This window comes from Trichomycterus rosablanca, chromosome 6 (genome assembly GCF_030014385.1).
Source record: "Trichomycterus rosablanca isolate fTriRos1 chromosome 6, fTriRos1.hap1, whole genome shotgun sequence".
In the NCBI taxonomy this organism is placed as follows: Eukaryota; Metazoa; Chordata; class Actinopteri; order Siluriformes; family Trichomycteridae; genus Trichomycterus; species Trichomycterus rosablanca.
This window is the reverse complement of record NC_085993.1, coordinates 1,448,899-1,467,500: the sequence shown is the minus strand read 5'-3', so window position 1 is coordinate 1,467,500 and position 18,602 is coordinate 1,448,899. Positions and strand designations below refer to the sequence as shown.

The 18,602-nt window shown below is 40.8% G+C and overlaps 1 protein-coding gene across 2 annotated transcripts in view; it reads right to left on the bottom strand.

Annotated features, from left to right (window-relative positions):
• The window catches only part of rab6ba (RAB6B, member RAS oncogene family a), a 105,106-nt gene that overhangs the window by 54,835 nt on the left and 31,669 nt on the right, over positions 1-18,602 (bottom strand). For both annotated transcript variants that reach the window (XM_062997229.1, XM_062997230.1), the window contains exon 2: positions 1,015-1,073. In XM_062997229.1, the coding sequence (XP_062853299.1) occupies positions 1,015-1,073 (59 nt within the window). The remainder of the gene's footprint in view (positions 1-1,014; positions 1,074-18,602) is intronic.

Genomic DNA, 18,602 nt, shown 5'->3' with positions numbered 1-18,602 from the left:
ATTGTTATTATTATTATCATTGTCATGATTATTATTATCATTGTCATTATTATTACTATTATTATTGTTGTTGTTGTTGTTATTATTATTATTATTAATATTATTATCTTTATTATTTTTATTATTATTGTTATTAATACATTTTAGTCATTATTATTGTTATTATTATTATTATTATTATTATTATCATTGTTATTATTATTATTATCATCATCTTTATTATTATTATTATTTTTAATTATTATCATTATTATTATTATCATTGTTATTATTATTATAATTGTTATTATTATTATTGTTATTATTATCATTATTATTATTATCATTATTATTACATTATTATTATTATCGTTATTATTATTATTATTATTGTTATAATTATCATTGTTATTATTATTATTATTATATTATTAATATTATTATTATTATTATAATTATTATAGGACAGGATATAATATAGTAATTTAAACATTATTCCTTTAAACCGAGCGTGGTGGATCAATAAGCTTGGATCTGAAGCTTATTGATCCTCCACGCTCGGTTTAAAGGAATAATGTTTAAAGGGTGAGTTATTGATCAGAGATCAGGTAACACGAGCCGGTCTGCAGTGCTAAATATTCATGCCGTTTTTCATCGCTGGCACTGGAACTGGATGTTCTTCATCTGGAATCAGTGTGTAAACCCTCGGGTTAAACGTGGTATATATTGTGGTAAGTGTGTGTGTGTGTACACCTTTATACCTTGTAGGGCCAGTGATAGCTCGGTGGTTAAGGTACTGGACTAGTAAGCAGAAGGTTGCTGGTTCAAGCCCCGCCACCACCAAGTTGTTGCTGTTGGGTCCCTAAGCAAGGCCCTTAACCCTCAATTGCTCATCGTGTTCCGCTCATTGTGTAAGTCGCTTTGGATAAAAGCGTCTGCTAAATGCTGAAAATGTAAATGTAAAATATACACACACACACAGGTGTAACGGGGTCTCTGAGACCGAGAGCAGGACGGAGAATTAAAGCTTCTCACCTGATACGTGTTGTCGAAGCTGTCGTACATGAAGCGCGTGATCAGGGACGTCTTCCCCACTGCAGGAGAACACAGAACACAGAGGGGCGTTAACATGGCAGGCGAGCACAGAGGCATTCTGGGACGGCTGAGAGAGCTGATGGATTGATGGAACGATGGCAGCGCAGTACAGGCGGCCATAAATCACTCCAGTGCAGAGCGACTCGATTCATATATAACTCTTTATTTAATACATCATTTATATAAACACAGGAAATTATATGCATCCAACTTTTATATGCAGCAACAGTTTGGGGAAGGTCCTTTTCCTGTTCCAGCATGAGCAAGATTTATAAAGACATGAAGAATAGCGAATTTTGTTATATTTAAACAAAGTGTATTTAGTCCCAAAACAAGAATTTGTAAAAAATGATTGGAATCCCGACAGCCATGACAGTGTGTGTACGTTATTTTGTGTACGTTATATTGTGTATGATATTTTGTGTACGATATTTTGTGTACGTTATATTGTTATACGTTATATTGTGTACGATATTTTGTGTACGTTATATTGTTATACGTTATATTGTGTACGATATTTTGTGTAAGATATTTTGTGAACGATATTTTGTGTACGTTATATTGTGTACGATATTTTGTGTACGATATTTTGTGTGTTATAGTTATATTGTGTACAATATTTTGTGTATGTTATAGTTATATTGTGTACGTTATTTTGTGTATGTTATAGTTATATTGTGTACGCTATTTTGTGTACGTTATATTGTGTTATGTTGTGTACGTTATTTTGTGTTCGTTATTTTGTGTACGTTATTTTATGTACGTTTTTATGTACGTTTTTTATGTACGTTATTTTATGTACGTTATATTGTGTACGTTATATTGTGTACGTTATATTTATATTGTGTACGTTATATTTATATTGTGTACTTTATATTGTGTACGTTATTTTATATACGTTATTTTACATACGTTATATTGTGTACGTTATATTTATATTGTGTACTTTATATTGTGTACGTTATTTTATATACGTTATTTTATATACGTTATATTGTGTACGTTATATTGTGTAAGTTATATTTATATTGTGTACTTTATATTGTGTACGTTATTTTATATACGTTATTTTATATACGTTATTTTATATACGTTATTTTGTGTACGTTATAGTTATATTGTGTACGTTATATTTATATAGTGTATGTTATATTTATATTGTGTACATTGTATTGTGTACGTTATACTGTGTATGTTATATTTATATTGTGTACGTTATATTGTGTGTTATATTTATATTGTGTACGTTATACTGTGTACGTTATATTTATATTGTGTATGTTATATTTATATTGTGTGTTATATTGTGTATGTTATATTTATATTGTGTACATTATATTGTGTAAGTTATATTTATATTGTGTACGTTATTTTATATACGTTATTTTGTGTACGTTACAGTTATATTGTGTACGTTATATTGTGTACGCTGCATTGTGTACATTATATTGTGTACGTTATAGTTATATTATGTATGTTATATTGTGTACGTTATATTGTGTACGTTATAGTTATATTATGTATGTTATATTGTGTACGTTATATTGTGTACGTTATAGTTATATTATGTTATATTGTGTACGTTATATTGTGTACGTTATAGTTATATTGTGTACGTTATATTGTGTACGTTATAGTTATATTATGTATGTTATATTAATATTGTGTGTTATATTTATATTGTGTACATTATATTGTGTGTTATATTTATATTGTGTACGTTATACTGTGTACGTTATATTTATATTGTGTTAGTTATATTTATATTGTGTATGTTATATTGTGTATGTTATATTTATATTGTGTACATTATATTGTGTAAGTTATATTTATATTGTGTACGCTATATTGTGTATGTTATTTTATATACGTTATTTTGTGTACGTTAGTTATATTGTGTACGTTATATTGTGTACGCTGCATTGTGTACATTATATTGTGTACGTTATAGTTATATTATGTATGTTATATTCTGTATGTTATATTGTGTACGTTATAGTTATATTATGTATGTTATATTGTGTACGTTATATTGTGTACGTTATAGTTATATTATGTGTTATATTGTGAACGTTATATTGTGTACGTTATAGTTATATTGTGTACGTTATATTGTGTACGTTATAGTTATATTATGTATGTTATATTGTGTACGTTATATTGTGTACGTTATACTGTGTAAGTTATATTGTGTACATTATTTTGTGTACATTATATTATGCCACCTCTCTGCTTACAGGGTTCCTGGAAGAATCACGACCCTCCGTTTCCAAACACACGAAGCTATTAATAAAGCAGGACGTGTTAATTAGCATATTCTGTAATTACCGCTCCAAATGAGATCCTTTCCGAAAGATACGGGAACAAAGAGAGGGTCCAGATGAAGGTAATTAGTCGGCCTGATAAGCACTCTTTGTGTAATCTTTTATAATTAATGGCACCGCAGGTTCGTGGAGGCGGTTCGCGGTTGAGGAGCGTCGGCGCTAAACGGCCCGAGAAGAAAACGGCACTTATTTTCACATTAGCGCTAAAGATTGTGTAACAAAGCCACAGTAACTGAACTCATCACTGACCAACACTCACCACATGGCTAAAGTAAGTGACCGCTCAACCGTAAAACTGTTCACAGTCTTTAAAAGATGTCAGAAAAGATGACAAACGATTTAACCCAGAGGGGTTTGGTGGAGTTGAGATCAGGACTACAGAAGGTCATACCATACAGAACTAGCACAGGATACAACTATACTAGAACAGGAACGGACCTTGTGGATTATTTTTATACATTTATCTACAATTACTGACTGTAGTCCATCTGTTTCTCTACATACTTTTTAAACCTGCTTTCACCCTGTTCTTCAATGGTCAGGACCCCCACAGGACCACCACAGGTTATTTAGGTGGTGGATGATTCTCAGCACTGCAGTGACACTGACATGGTGGTGGTGTGTTAGTGTGTGTTGTGCTGGTATGAGTGGATCAGACACAGCAGCGCTGCTGGAGTTTTTAAACACCGTGTCCACTCACTGTCCACTCTATTAGACACTCCAACCTAGTCGGTCCACCTTGTAGATGTAAAGTCAGAGACGATCGCTCATCTATTGCTGCTGTTTGAGTCGCTCATCTTCTAGACCTTCATCAGTGGTCACAGGACGCTGCCCACGGGGCGCTGTTGGCTGGATGTATTTTTGGTTGGTGAACTATTCTCAGTCCAGCAGGGACAGTGAGGTGTTTACACACCGATCATATATATTTTGATCAAACACATGTCATGTAAAACCTGTAAATAAATATTAAAATTGCTGTTTTGTACTACTGGGGAGAAATCTAGAGTTTCTATTATTCTGAGTCTGGAGCTCTGCTGGTGGGGACTGGAGCAACGCTGGTGCAGAACTGAGCTCTAGAACTTACAATAATGAAGCATAAACACAGAGAAAAAGGCGAGAACAGAGCGAGACTCCCGACAAAATAAAGCCTCTCACTCATGTAAACAGAGAGACGTGCGCCGCCTAGAGGACGATTACTGAACTCCTGGTCTCAGTACGCTTCTCAAGGGAATTTTAAACAATCGGACCGGACGTTCGGGTTTCCAGATTTTGTCGGTTAGATCCGAAATCTGTTAAATGGTGGTTCCACATATATACAGTGTATCACAAAAGTGAGTACACCCCTCACATTTCTGCAGATATTTAAGTATATCTTTTCATGGGACAACACTGACAAAATGACACTTTGACACAATGAAAAGTAGTCTGTGTGCAGCTTATATAACAGTGTAAATTTATTCTTCCCTCAAAATAACTCAATATACAGGCATTAATGTCTAAACCACCGGCAACAAAAGTGAGTACACCCCTAAGAGACTACACCCCTAAATGTCCAAATTGAGCACTGCTTGTCATTTTCCCTCCAAAATGGCATGTGACTCGTTAGTGTTACTAAGTCTCAGGTGTGCATAGGGAGCAGGTGTGTTCAATTTAGTAGTACAGCTCTCACACTCTCTCATACTGGTCACTGAAAGTTCCAACATGGCACCTCATGGCAAAGAACTCTCTGAGGATCTTAAAAGACGAATTGTTGCGCTACATGAAGATGGCCAAGGCTACAAGAAGATTGCCAACACCCTGAAACTGAGCTGCAGCACAGTGGCCAAGATCATCCAGCGTTTTAAAAGAGCAGGGTCCACTCAGAACAGACCTCGCGTTGGTCGTCCAAAGAAGCTGAGTGCACGTGCTCAGCGTCACATCCAACTGCTGTCTTTGAAAGATAGGCGTGCTGTCAGCATTGCTGCAGAGATTGAAAAGGTGGGGGGTCAGCCTGTCAGTGCTCAGACCATACGCCGCACACTACATCAAATTGGTCTGCATGGCTGTCACCCCAGAAGGAAGCCTCTTCTGAAGTCTCTACACAAGAAAGCCCGCAAACAGTTTGCTGAAGACATGTCAACAAAGGACATGGATTACTGGAACCATGTCCTATGGTCTGATGAGACCAAGATTAATTTGTTTGGTTCAGATGGTCTCAAGCATGTGTGGCGGCAATCAGGTGAGGAGTACAAAGATAAGTGTGTCATGCCTACAGTCAAGCATGGTGGTGGGAATGCCATGGTCTGGGGCTGCATGAGTGCAGCAGGTGTTGGGGGGAGTTACATTTCATTGAGGGACACATGAACTCCAATATGTACTGTGAAATACTGAAGCAGAGCATGATCCCCTCCCTCCGGAAACTGGGTCGCAGGGCAGTGTTCCAGCATGATAATGACCCCAAACACACCTCTAAGACGACCACTGCTTTATTGAAGAGGCTGAGGGTAAAGGTGATGGACTGGCCAAGCATGTCTCCAGACCTAAACCCAATAGAACATCTTTGGGGCATCCTCAAGCGGAAGGTGGAGGAGCGCAAAGTCTCGAATATCCGCCAGCTCCGTGATGTCGTCATGGAGGAGTGGAAAAGCATTCCAGTGGCAACCTGTGAAGCTCTGGTAAACTCCATGCCCAGGAGAGTTAAGGCATTTCTGGGAAATAATGGTGGCCACACAAAATATTGACACTTCAGGAACTTTCACTAAGGGGTGTACTCACTTTTGTTGCCGGTGGTTTAGACATTAATGGCTGTATATTGAGTTATTTTGAGGGAAGAATAAATTTACACTGTTATATAAGCTGCACACAGACTACTTTTCATTGTGTCAAAGTGTCATTTTGTCAGTGTTGTCCCATGAAAAGATATACTTAAATATCTGCAGAAATGTGAGGGGTGTACTCACTTTTGTGATACACTGTATATATATATATATATATATATATATATATACAGTATATATACAGTATATACTGTATATATATATATATATATATAAAACCTTCCGATTACCGGACTAGTAGAAGGTTGCCAGTTGGGCCCCTGAGCAAGGCCTTTAACCCTCAATTTCTTAAATTATATTCAGTTAAGGGATGTAACGATACACACTACCCATGATGTGATGCGATTCACAATAATGGGTTCACAATACGATTTTTTCCAGATTTTTTAAACAAAATGAAATTTTGTTTTGACAAATTATGACAAATTAGTTTCCTTTCAATATTTCTCTTTAAAAAAATTAAAATAAATACTGTATTCGTCTATGCAAAACATAGCTGCACAGTTCCCTTTTCATGTAAAAATAAAAAGACATTTCAAAACAAATCCAAAATTATAAATAAATGAATAATACAAATAAAGAAAGTATCTTCACATAAATACATTTGGCTGGAAAATTCCGAACCTGGCAACCCTGTAGTGACGTCCACCAGTCGAGGTGAATAGCGCCAGCGCCCTCTGCTGTTTAAAGTGAATATCGATTCATTATACATGTCAAATCGATTTAAATCGTTACACATGTGAATTGATTTTAACTGTCTTGTGGTGCATCGTTATGTCCCTGGTAAAAACTGTAAGTTGCTTTGGATAACAGCGTCTTATAAATGCCATAATGTAAACACTGCAGGGAAGCTGGCAGCTCAGCAGTTAAGGTTCTGGATTAGTAATCAGAAGGTTGCCAGCTCAAGACCCAATACCACCACGTTGGTCCTTAGCTTTAAATCGATCAAATTGTGTACACAGCCACGAGGCCTCCTGTATCGTAGGATGGCGCTGCTGCTGTAGGGGATGCAATCTTATAACCTTTTCTTTTTTTAACCATGGGTTCTTAGGGGTTCTGATTGACAAGGTTATAAAGGGGGCGATTATTTATTCCACAGATTGTATATTAGAAATAAAACGTGTCTAACCTCGAGATTACTGATGAACTAAATTCCAAAGATGAGAACACGTCGGTCTCTGCAGAAGCTCGTCGTGTCCAACATGGCAGGACGTTTATTTATTTATTTCATTATTTTACAGGCTGTTTCTCAAACTGATGGAACTGAGTCTCCCACTAAACTGATTACATTTTAGCAGCGATCACGATCTAACGGATTCCCAGCATGCACTGAGCTGAGCTTTAGTTGACCTGTAGATAGATTTAGAAGATGGTGAGCTCCCACCGAGAGCGTCTGATCCAGAAGCTCCGTCTCAGTGGAGCGATCTTAAAAAGAATCCACATTTTTTATGTTTTCTTCACTTTACTGAGTCTGTCACAGAAGCTTCGACATGAACTCGGTTACCCCCCACTGACAGAGAAGCTTTTCAACCAGAATAACTCTTGAACTGATTTCGTTCCAAATTCTTAGAACCTTGGTGCTATTCAGAGAACCGACTTGGTTTAAAGCTTTGTTTATATTAGAGACGTTTTGCCATACAGTAACCTTGTAACTTGACGTCCCCTAAACTCGAAATCTCTGAAACTCGGCGTGTGTTTGACTGTCGCTTTGTTCGGCGCTCGGCTTGAGCGGTAAAACGTCACCAGTATGTAAATCTGATCTGAATCTGCATCAGTGTGGAATAAGGTGCAGATCCAGGGTTACAGCTCCACATGTATCTGTGTTTATCTGGATTCTCCTCCCTGTTTCACTTTTAAACTTGTGTTACAGCTCCAGCTTCTGAGAAATGGTGAGAATCAGAATCAGCTTCTCCCAGAGTCTAAAACGCTTCTGGTTGAAAATAAAGCTTAACGTGGTTTAATGTAGTAAAAGAAGGAGACAGGAGCACTAAACTTCTCTTCATTATTACTGCTCATAAGTTCCTCCACTAATCACATTCCTCACTCGCTGTTTTACTACAGTACGTCACGCTAAGTTTTGTGCACCGCCGTCACACTTCATAGGAAATAACGGCACAGCGGCGCAAAAGCGGTTTTATCACTTCTCATGTGAATGCGCCGGTGCTGAAGGGAATACGGTATTCCATCAAGCATCTCCAGCATTAAGAAGCGTCAGGAAACAATAAAGAAGTAAAACTAAAGTGCAGCTTTTATTGTATTTTTATTGATGTGTAACTGTTAGTAATTGTATTTCAGTGTGTTTATATTATATTTGTGTTATTTTCAGTGTTTAAGTGTCAAAAACAACCTCATTATTTTACATGAGACTAAAATATCTGCAGCTCCACGGGACCATGGACGCATTAACAGGTTTCCCAAACATCTTTATGGGGAAAAATACCTCGAAACTCAACGTCTTTAGGGTACTGCTGTACATCGTCAATTCATTTGAAATATTGATTCATGCTAAACATTTAGCTACAGCTAAACTACAAGGTTTAATCACAGTTCAGTTGCTAAGTTTTCGAACGTGGTCACACCTATTTCACAAGGAAATACGCTAAGCTGGGTTTAAAGGGCACTGCGCCACCCGAGAGCCTTATTTCTAAAATGATCTCCGAAAATAAGAAACTCAAAGCCAAAAAATCGACCCTTCTACTAGTTTTTTCTTCTTTTGGCTAGCGAGCCCTTCCTGACACCACCCTCCTGCTTGGGACCTGCACAGAGAGAGCACTGACGGTGAGACTAAGCTGTTTTAGCCACTAGCCGATCAACCCCAGATCCTCAGATCCCAGCAGCAGCGAGCTAGCCTCTTTCCACCCCATGACGTCATTTTTTTTATCGTTCTTCATTATCCAAGAATCACTTAACTCCACGTCCTCCTGGATCCTCTCCCTCACTGCTCGTATTTCATTATCCATTATCCAGAGCTGTAGCGCTAATGGCTGCGCTCGGAGGAAGGCTCGAACCCGGCCTGGCGAGCGCATGATCCATCAGAGGGAACGTTGAACACCGAATCAGCCACACACACCCCCCCTCTGTCCGGCGTAGGTGATTAACCGAAAAATGTCATGTACCCCCTGCTGCCCTAAATGACACCAGATTAAATATTAAACAGGATTAAAATTAGACGCCTGCAGCTGCGCCAGCCATCAGGGGGCGAGTGAGGAGCTTCTGTTTCTATAGATAGAGACAGACAGACAGACAGACAGACAGACAGAAAAAAAGATAGACAGATAGACAGACAGATAAATAGACAGAGACAGACAGACAGAGACAGACAGATAGATAGACAGACAGACTAATAGATAGATAGATAGATAGATAGATAGATAGATAGATAGATAGATAGATAGATAGATAGATAGATAGATAAATATTTTATTTACATTTATCAATAACATTATTAAGCAGGTGTAGCCTAGTGGTTAAGGTACTGGACTAGTAATCAGAAGGTCGCTGGTTCAAGCCTCATTGACAGTGGTTGTCACTGTTGGGCCCTTGAAGAAGGCCCTTAACACTTAATTGCTTACACAATATACTGTCACAGTACTGTAAGTCGCTTTGGATAAAAGTTTGTAAGTAACTCGACGCCCTTCATCGAGAAATTTGGACCTTAAACTCGACGTCCGAGTGACCGCTGCTTGGTTCAGCGCTCGGCTTGAGCGGTAAAACCTGATCAGCGTGTGAATCTGATCTGAATCTGCATCAGTGTGGAATAAGCGTCAGATCCAGGGTTACAGCTCCACATGTATCTGTGTTTATCTGGATTCTCCTCCCTGTTTCACTTTTAAACTTGTGTTACAGCTCCAGCTTCTGAGAAATGGTGAGAATCAGAATCAGCTTCTCCCAGAGTCTAAAACGCTTCTGGTTGAAAATAAAGCTTAACGTGGTTTAATGTAGTAAAAGAAGGAGACAGGAGCACTAAACTTCTCTTCATTATTACTGCTCATAAGTTCCTCCACTAATCACATTCCTCACTCGCTGTTTTACTACAGTAAGTCACGCTAAGTTTTGTGGACCGCCGTCACACTTCATAGGAAATAACGGCACAGCGGTGCAGAAGCGATTTTGTCACTTCTCATGTGAATGCGCCGGTGCTGAAGGGAATACGGTATTCCAACATCGAGCATCTCCACCATTAAGAAGCATCAGGAAACAATAAAGAAGTAAAACTAAAGTGCAGCTTTTATTGTATTTTTATTGATGTTTAACTGTTAGTAATTGTATTTCAGTGTGTTTATATTATATTTGTGTTATTTTCAGTGTTTAAGTGTCAAAAACAACCTCATTATTTTACATGAGACTAAAATATCTGCAGCTCCACGGGACCATGGACGCATTAACAGGTTTCCCAAACATCCTTATGGGAGAAAATACCTTGAAACTCAACGTCTTTAAAACTCAACACCACTCCCATAACTGACGTCCAGTTTAAAGGTACCGCTGTATATATACATAGATATAGATTATTATAATCAGTATATAGGCAGTATTATGTGTGATCTTTGCCCGTATCTTGCCCTGTTTTTCTCTCTGCATGGGCATCCTTCACCCGCTCGACCGCTCTCCGGTGGACCGTTACCCGCCCCCTGTGAGCGCACCACACACACTCCAGCGTGTGTTTACCCAGCATCGGTTCGGCGGTCACGCTCGGTTTGAAGCGGTCGCGCCGGAGCTAAAACAATCATTTGATGTTTACTCGGGGGCTTTGGACACGCTCATCCCTCGTTCATCGTGATGCCACGCGGTGTGAGACAGAGAGACTGATCTCCCGCCAAATTAGCATTTAAACCACTTCTGTCCCGCCGCTGCGCCACGCCGCCGCGCCACACCGCCGCTAACTCACGGTGACGTTCTGTTAGCCCCAAAATTAATCTCTCATCGCTTATTGTTATTATTAAGTATTATTAAGTCCATTCTGACTCCTGGCGACCGGTTGGACCCGCTAGTGTTCCTTGCAGACACGCGTCTCTACCAGATGTGTCGCTGTAGAGCAGTGCATGGCACCCCGCCACACTGCCACTGTTGGGCCCCTGAGCGAGGCCCTTAACCCTCAATCATTCAAAAAAAGAACTCTAAGTTCTAAGAACTGTAAGCTGCTTTGGATTATAAAGTCTAACAAATGCCATAAATGTAAATGTTGTACCTCAGCAGTTAGGTTCTGGACTAGTAATCAGAAGGCTGCCAGTTCAAGTCCCAACACCACCATGTTGCCATTGTTGGGCCCCTGAGCGAGGCCCTTAACCCTCAATCATTAAAAAAATTACAGAGTTACAACTGTAAGTCGTTTTCTATAAAGGTGTCGGCTAAATGACATAAATGTAAATATTGTAAGGAAGTTGGTAGCTCAGTGGTTAAGGTCCTGGACTGGTAATCAGAAGGTTGTTGGTTCAAGCCCCACTACCACAGTGCATCTGTTGGGCCCCTGAGCGAGGCCCTTAACATTCAATTGCTTGAACTGAATTCAGTCACAACTGTAAGTCGCTTTGGATTATAGCGTTTAATAAATGCCATTAATGTAAAGGTTGTAGTGCAAAGGTAGCTCAGCAGTAATGGATTAGCAATCAGAAGGTTGCCAGTTCTAGCCCCACCCTGCCACAATGCCACTGTTGGGCCCCTGAGTGAGACCCTTAGACCTCAATCTTTCAAAAAATTTACTTAGTTTCAACTGTAAGTCGTTTTCTATAAAGGTGTCGGCTAAATGCCATAAATGTAAATATTATAGAAAGCTGGTAGCTCAGAGGTTAAAGTACTGAATGCACTGGTAATCAGAAGGTTGTTGGTTCAAGCCCCACCACCACATTGCATCTGTTGGGTCCCTGAGTAAGGCCCTTAACCCTTAATTGTTCAAAAAAAGTACCCAGTTACAACTATAAGTTGCTTTGGATTATAGCGTCTAATAAATGCCATAAATGTAAATGCTGTAGGGCAGAGGTTGTGGTTGCCACTGTTTGGCCCCTGATCGAGGCCCTTAACACCCAATTGCTTGAATTGTATTCAGTTACAACTGTCACTTTCTATATAAGTGTCTGCTTTTATAGATTTATAAATGTAAATATTGTAGGGATGTTGGTAGCTCAGTAGTTAAAGTACTGAATAGATTGGTAATCAGAAGGTTGTTGGTTCAAGCCCCTCCCTGCCACACTGCCACTGTTGGGCCCTTAATCCTCAACTGTAAATCGCTTTTTAATTATAGCGTCCAATAAATGTCATAAATGTATTGTAGGGAAGTTAGTAGCTCAGTGGTTAAGGTACTGGACTGGTAATCAGAAGGGTGTTTGTTCAAGCCCCACCCCTGCCACACTGCCACTGTTGGGCCCTTGAGCGAGGCCCTTAACCCTCAATTGCTTTAGCTGTCTATAGTGTCTAATAAATGTCATAAATGTAAATGTTGTAGCTCAGTGGTTAAGGTACTGGATTAGTAATCAAAAGGTTGTTTGTTCAACTCCCAACACCACCACATTGCCTCTGTTGGGCCCCTAAACAAGGCCCTTAACCCTTAATCGTTCAAAAAAAGTCCTCAGTAACAACTGTAAATTGCTTTGGATTATAGTGTCTAATAAATGCCATAAATGTAAACTCTGTACGGCAGATGTTGTGGTTGCCACTGTTGGGCCCCTGAGCGAGGCCCTTAGCCCTTAATCATTAAAAATGTGCTCCGCCGGTGCCGCTCAGGACGGCAGAACAAACCGGAACGCGGTGTAAATCTCAGGCGTCTCCATGGAGACCGTGGTCCTCTCGTCATCCCTCCGTACCAGCGCTGTTTTCTATTTTCTCTCGCGCCGCACACACCGTACGGTACAGCGTGATCCGAGCTAAATAAAAGGGCGCGGAGGACCATCAGAGGACCGTCGTTCTGAGAGGCTCTTCAGTGAACGGGTCACGCTCGCTAAATCTCACCCTGTAACCCCCGGATTACGATACGGCACTCCACGCACCCTCGGCGAGCCGCCCTGGTGACTCAGGAGGGTGCTTCACATCAAGCTCTTGACCTGAAGTGCACGGGACGCTCGACTGAGCAGGTGCCTTTCAGACTGCAGACTCATCTCTACACAAGGCATGTCTAAATTCTCCTACTGAGGTGCCTGCTGTCGGGCCCCTGAGCGAGGCCCTTAACCCTCACTTGCTTGAACTGTATTCAATCACAACTGTAAGTCGCTTAGAATAAAAACATCTGCTAAATGCCATAAATGTAAATGTTGTAGTGCACAGGTAGCTCAGTGGTTTAGACACTGGATTAGCATTCAGAAGGTTGCCGGTTCAAGCCCCAAAACCACCACATTGCCATTGTTGGGCCCCTGAGCAAGGCCCTTTACCCTCAATCGTTCAAAAAATGTACTTAGTTAAGTTGGTAGCTCAGTGGTTAAGGTACTGGACTGGTAATCAGAAGGTTGTTGGTTCAAGGTTGCCACTGTTGGGCCCCTGAGCGAGGCCCTTAAACACTCAATTGCTTAAACTGCTTTAAGTCACAACTGTAAGTCACTTTGGATTATGAAGTCTAATAAATGCCATAAATGTAAATGTTGTAGCTCAGCAGTTAAGGTAATGGACTAATAATCAGAAGGTTGCCAGTTCAAGCCCAAAAACCACCATGTTGCCATTGCTGGGCCCCTGAGCGAGGCCCTTAAACACTCAATTGCTTAAAAAATTTACTTAGTTAAGTTGGTAGCTCAGTGGTTAAAGTACTGGACTGGTAATCAGAAGGCTGTTGGTTCAAGCCCCACACTGCCACTGTTGGGCCCCTGAGCAAGGCCCTTAACCCTCAATAGCTTAAATTGTATTCAGTCACACTGAGTTGCTTTTAATTATAGCATCCAATAAAAGTCATAAATGTAAATGTTGTAGCTCAGCAGTTAAGGTACTGGATTAGTAATCAGAGGGTTGCCAGTTCAAGTCCCAACACCACCATGTTGCCATTGTTGGGCCCCTGAGTAAGGCCCTTAACCCTCAATCGTTGAAAAAATTTCCTCAGTTACAACTGTAAGTCATTTTCTATAAAAGCGTCTGCTGAATGCCATAAATGCAAAAGCTGTAGGGCAACGGTTACTTAATGGTTGCCATTGTTGGGCCCCTAAGCGAGGCCCTTCACCCTCAATAGCTTAAATTGTATTTTGTCATGCTGAGTCGCTTTTAATTATAGCATTTAATAAATGTCATAAATGTAAATGTTGTAGTGCAGTTGCAGCTCAGCAGTTAAGGTATTGGATTAGTAATCAGAGGGTTGCCAGTTCAAGTCCCAACACCACCATGTTGCCATTGTTGGGCCCCTGAGCGAGGCCCTTAACCCTCAATGATTCAAAAAATTTATTCAGTTACAATTTTAAGTCGTCTTTTGTAAAGGTACAGTGTATCACAAAAGTGAGTACACCCCTCACATTTCTGCAGATATTTAAGTATATCTTTTCATGGGACAACACTGACAAAATGACACTTTGACACAATGAAAAGTAGTCTGTGTGCAGCTTATATAACAGTGTAAATTTATTCTTCCCTCAAAATAACTCAAGATACAGCCATTAATGTCTAAACCACCGGCAACAAAAGTGAGTACACCCCTTAGTGAAAGTTCCTGAAGTGTCAATATTTTGTGTGGCCACCATTATTTCCCAGAACTGCCTTAACTCTCCTGGGCATGGAGTTTACCAGAGCTTCACAGGTTGCCACTGGAATGCTTTTCCACTCCTCCATGACGACATCACGGAGCTGGCGGATATTCGAGACTTTGCGCTCCTCCACCTTCCGCTTGAGGATGCCCCAAAGATGTTCTATTGGGTTTAGGTCTGGAGACATGCTTGGCCAGTCCATCACCTTTACCCTCAGCCTCTTCAATAAAGCAGTGGTCGTCTTAGAGGTGTGTTTGGGGTCATTATCATGCTGGAACACTGCCCTGCGACCCAGTTTCCGGAGGGAGGGGATCATGCTCTGCTCAGTATTTCACAGTACATATTGGAGTTCATGTGTCCCTCAATGAAATGTAACTCCCCAACACCTGCTGCACTCATGCAGCCCCAGACCATGGCATTCCCACCACCATGCTTGACTGTAGGCATGACACACTTATCTTTGTACTCCTCACCTGATTGCCGCCACACATGCTTGAGACCATCTGAACCAAACAAATTAATCTTGGTCTCATCAGACCATAGGACATGGTTCCAGTAATCCATGTCCTTTGTTGACATGTCTTCAGCAAACCGTTTGCGGGCTTTCTTGTGTAGAGACTTCAGAAGAGGCTTCCTTCTGGGGTGACAGCCATGCAGACCAATTTGATGTAGTGTGCGGCGTATGGTCTGAGCACTGACAGGCTGACCCCCCACCTTTTCAATCTCTGCAGCAATGCTGACAGCACTCCTGCGCCTATCTTTCAAAGACAGCAGTTGGATGTGACGCTGAGCACGTGCACTCAGCTTCTTTGGACGACCAACGCGAGGTCTGTTCTGAGTGGACCCTGCTCTTTTAAAACGCTGGATGATCTTGGCCACTGTGCTGCAGCTCAGTTTCAGGGTGTTGGCAATCTTCTTGTAGCCTTGGCCATCTTCATGTAGCGCAACAATTCGTCTTTTAAGATCCTCAGAGAGTTCTTTGCCATGAGGTGCCATGTTGGAACTTTCAGTGACCAGTATGAGAGAGTGTGAGAGCTGTACTACTAAATTGAACACACCTGCTCCCTATGCACACCTGAGACCTAGTAACACTAACAAATCACATGACATTTTGGAGGGAAAATGACAAGCAGTGCTCAATTTGGACATTTAGGGGTGTAGTCTCTTAGGGGTGTACTCACTTTTGTTGCCGGTGGTTTAGACATTAATGGCTGTATTTTGAGTTATTTTGAGGGAAGAATAAATTTACACTGTTATATAAGCTGCACACAGACTACTTTTCATTGTGTCAAAGTGTCATTTTGTCAGTGTTGTCCCATGAAAAGATATACTTAAATATCTGCAGAAATGTGAGGGGTGTACTCACTTTTGTGATACACTGTAGCTCTGGAATGAAGCAGAGCACAGACATCAGCGCCCAGCTGTACAAATGCTCTCATATTTTGACTGAATGGGCCCAAATCCCCACAGTCATGGTTCAAAGTCTTTAAGCCAATTTAGTCGTATCCAATTCCCCGATTGTATTTCCCCTCTGCTGTTGCAGACCTCCACTCATGACCGAGGAGAGTCTTGACTAACACACGCCCCCTCCGACACGTGTGCAGTACCAACCGCTTCTTTTCACCTGCACTGATCTCCATTATCCCCCGTCTCTGTGCAGCACCATCGATCAGCCGGCAGAGGGCATAACTGCAGCGATTATGAGGAATCTATACAGCCCGCCCACCCTCAGACCAGCCAATCATTGTTCGTGTAGGCGACCCGCCAGTTGTAAGCAGAGTTGAGATTTGAACTCACACCAAACACACACACACACATTATAAATGTAGACAGTGTATTTCCACAGTGGAAGGTTTCTACCTCCGACCGACCGCATCATTTGGTCTCCTAGAAAAATGTGCGATATCTAAACGAGTGACCCAGATAGAAGAGAAAGCCGTTTCCCCGAGGGTGTGACGCCTGCCGAAAATCAATGATTCCGAGCCGGAGACGGATAGCGTCCCTTTACTGCCCCGCCAACACCTGAGCTCGGGTCAGGAGCATAAAACTAACCGGACGTGAGGTTAGAAGAGCCGCCGGTGAGATGAATTAGAACCTGGATGTGGGGGATGAGAAGGCATCGTGTAGTCAGTCATATCTGACACGATGGTGACGTAACCTAGACGTGAATTAGCTGAAGGTTCGTCGTATAACCAGGGTGTCGTATCTCAGAACCAGACGCTCTGAGGCTGAAGCTAGAGCTGGGCGGTACATCGTAAATATCGATATATTTTTATTATCAATGTATTTTTGTTACTTAAGTTAAAAGCTGTATGCTGGATGTTCAGTTGTCTTATGTTTATTATTATTATTATTTTAAATCTAACATATAGAGTTCGATAAGTACACATACTTTAAAATTATACATTATTTAGGTTTTCAACATATCGTATTGTATCACATATCGCGATATGAGTTTTTTAGTCATATCGACCAGCCCTAATTGGAGCAAAACGATCACTATTTTGAAAAAGTCATTATTTGAATGAAATAACTGGTTGCGCCACCTTTAGCACCAACAACTGGAACTAAACGCTTTCTAGAACTACTTATTAATCTACTTAGCAGTTAAACTACTTATTAAACTACATTTCAATACACAGCAACAGACAGGATTAAAAGGGGGTGATGAATTTTTCATGAAATGAGATGAAAATAGAAGCAGGTTTGGGAGAAAAAATGAACCCGAAGGATCCAAGACGCCTCGAATAACGCTCACTTTGCCATAGCGAACGTCTGGCAACCCGAGCAGGATGGTATCCATACAGACAAGTTATCACAGACTCTGGACGACGAGAGAATGAAAATATGAGAGCTGAGACGTAAAATAAAATGGAATTGTGAACACACACCACATGGCCGGAACTATTTGGACACTTGTGCGTGAGCTTGCTGGACGTCCCACTTCAAAAATAACTGGTATTAAAATAAAGTGACCTCTAGAGGGCTCTGGCATAAACAGCGGCCCCGTGATGGAGCGGTGTACTGTCTGCGAATTGCATCTAGTGATTTCAGGGAACCTGCAACCACCACGACCCTCACCAGTGACCGCTCCATTCTGGTCAGGTTCATAGTGAATTTGGAGCGCATTCCAAAAATACCGGGCAGCAGACAGGGCAGCATGTAAAGTCGCCGGTCCTCTAGCCAGCATATTTTGTTAGAATATGTGGGAGATAATAAAAGTACCTGGCATACAGCCATGAGGAGAACATACCAAAGTCCACACAGACTGTAACTGCAGTTTTGATTATAGTGATAGCTGAAGACGTATGTATAAACCTAACACCTTAAACTCAACTGGTGTTTGATACCTGGTTTGCAGCTGTATTAGACATTACAGTCAGTGAAGGACAGCACCCAGACCCCCTCATTAAAACACTTCATCTAGGATTTGCAGATCGGTGCTTGTATTTACTTCCGGTGACTACAGAGGGCCGGCGGCCCCGTCCGCATTAATTAGAGGTTAATGGTGATCGATAAGTGCTGGGCTCTACATAAAAAGATATCGATCTGCCCAAATGCCACGATGAAACAGCACTGGCACGACGTGGCATGTGGGAGGACTGAGACATTAGCGAGAGAGGGAACAAAGAAAGATAATCACTGTCATTAAAGAGACTTCAAACACAAAACCACCTTCATTAGCATTATTATTAGTATTAGTAGCACTAGTGTTAGATTATTACATTATTAAATTATTATTA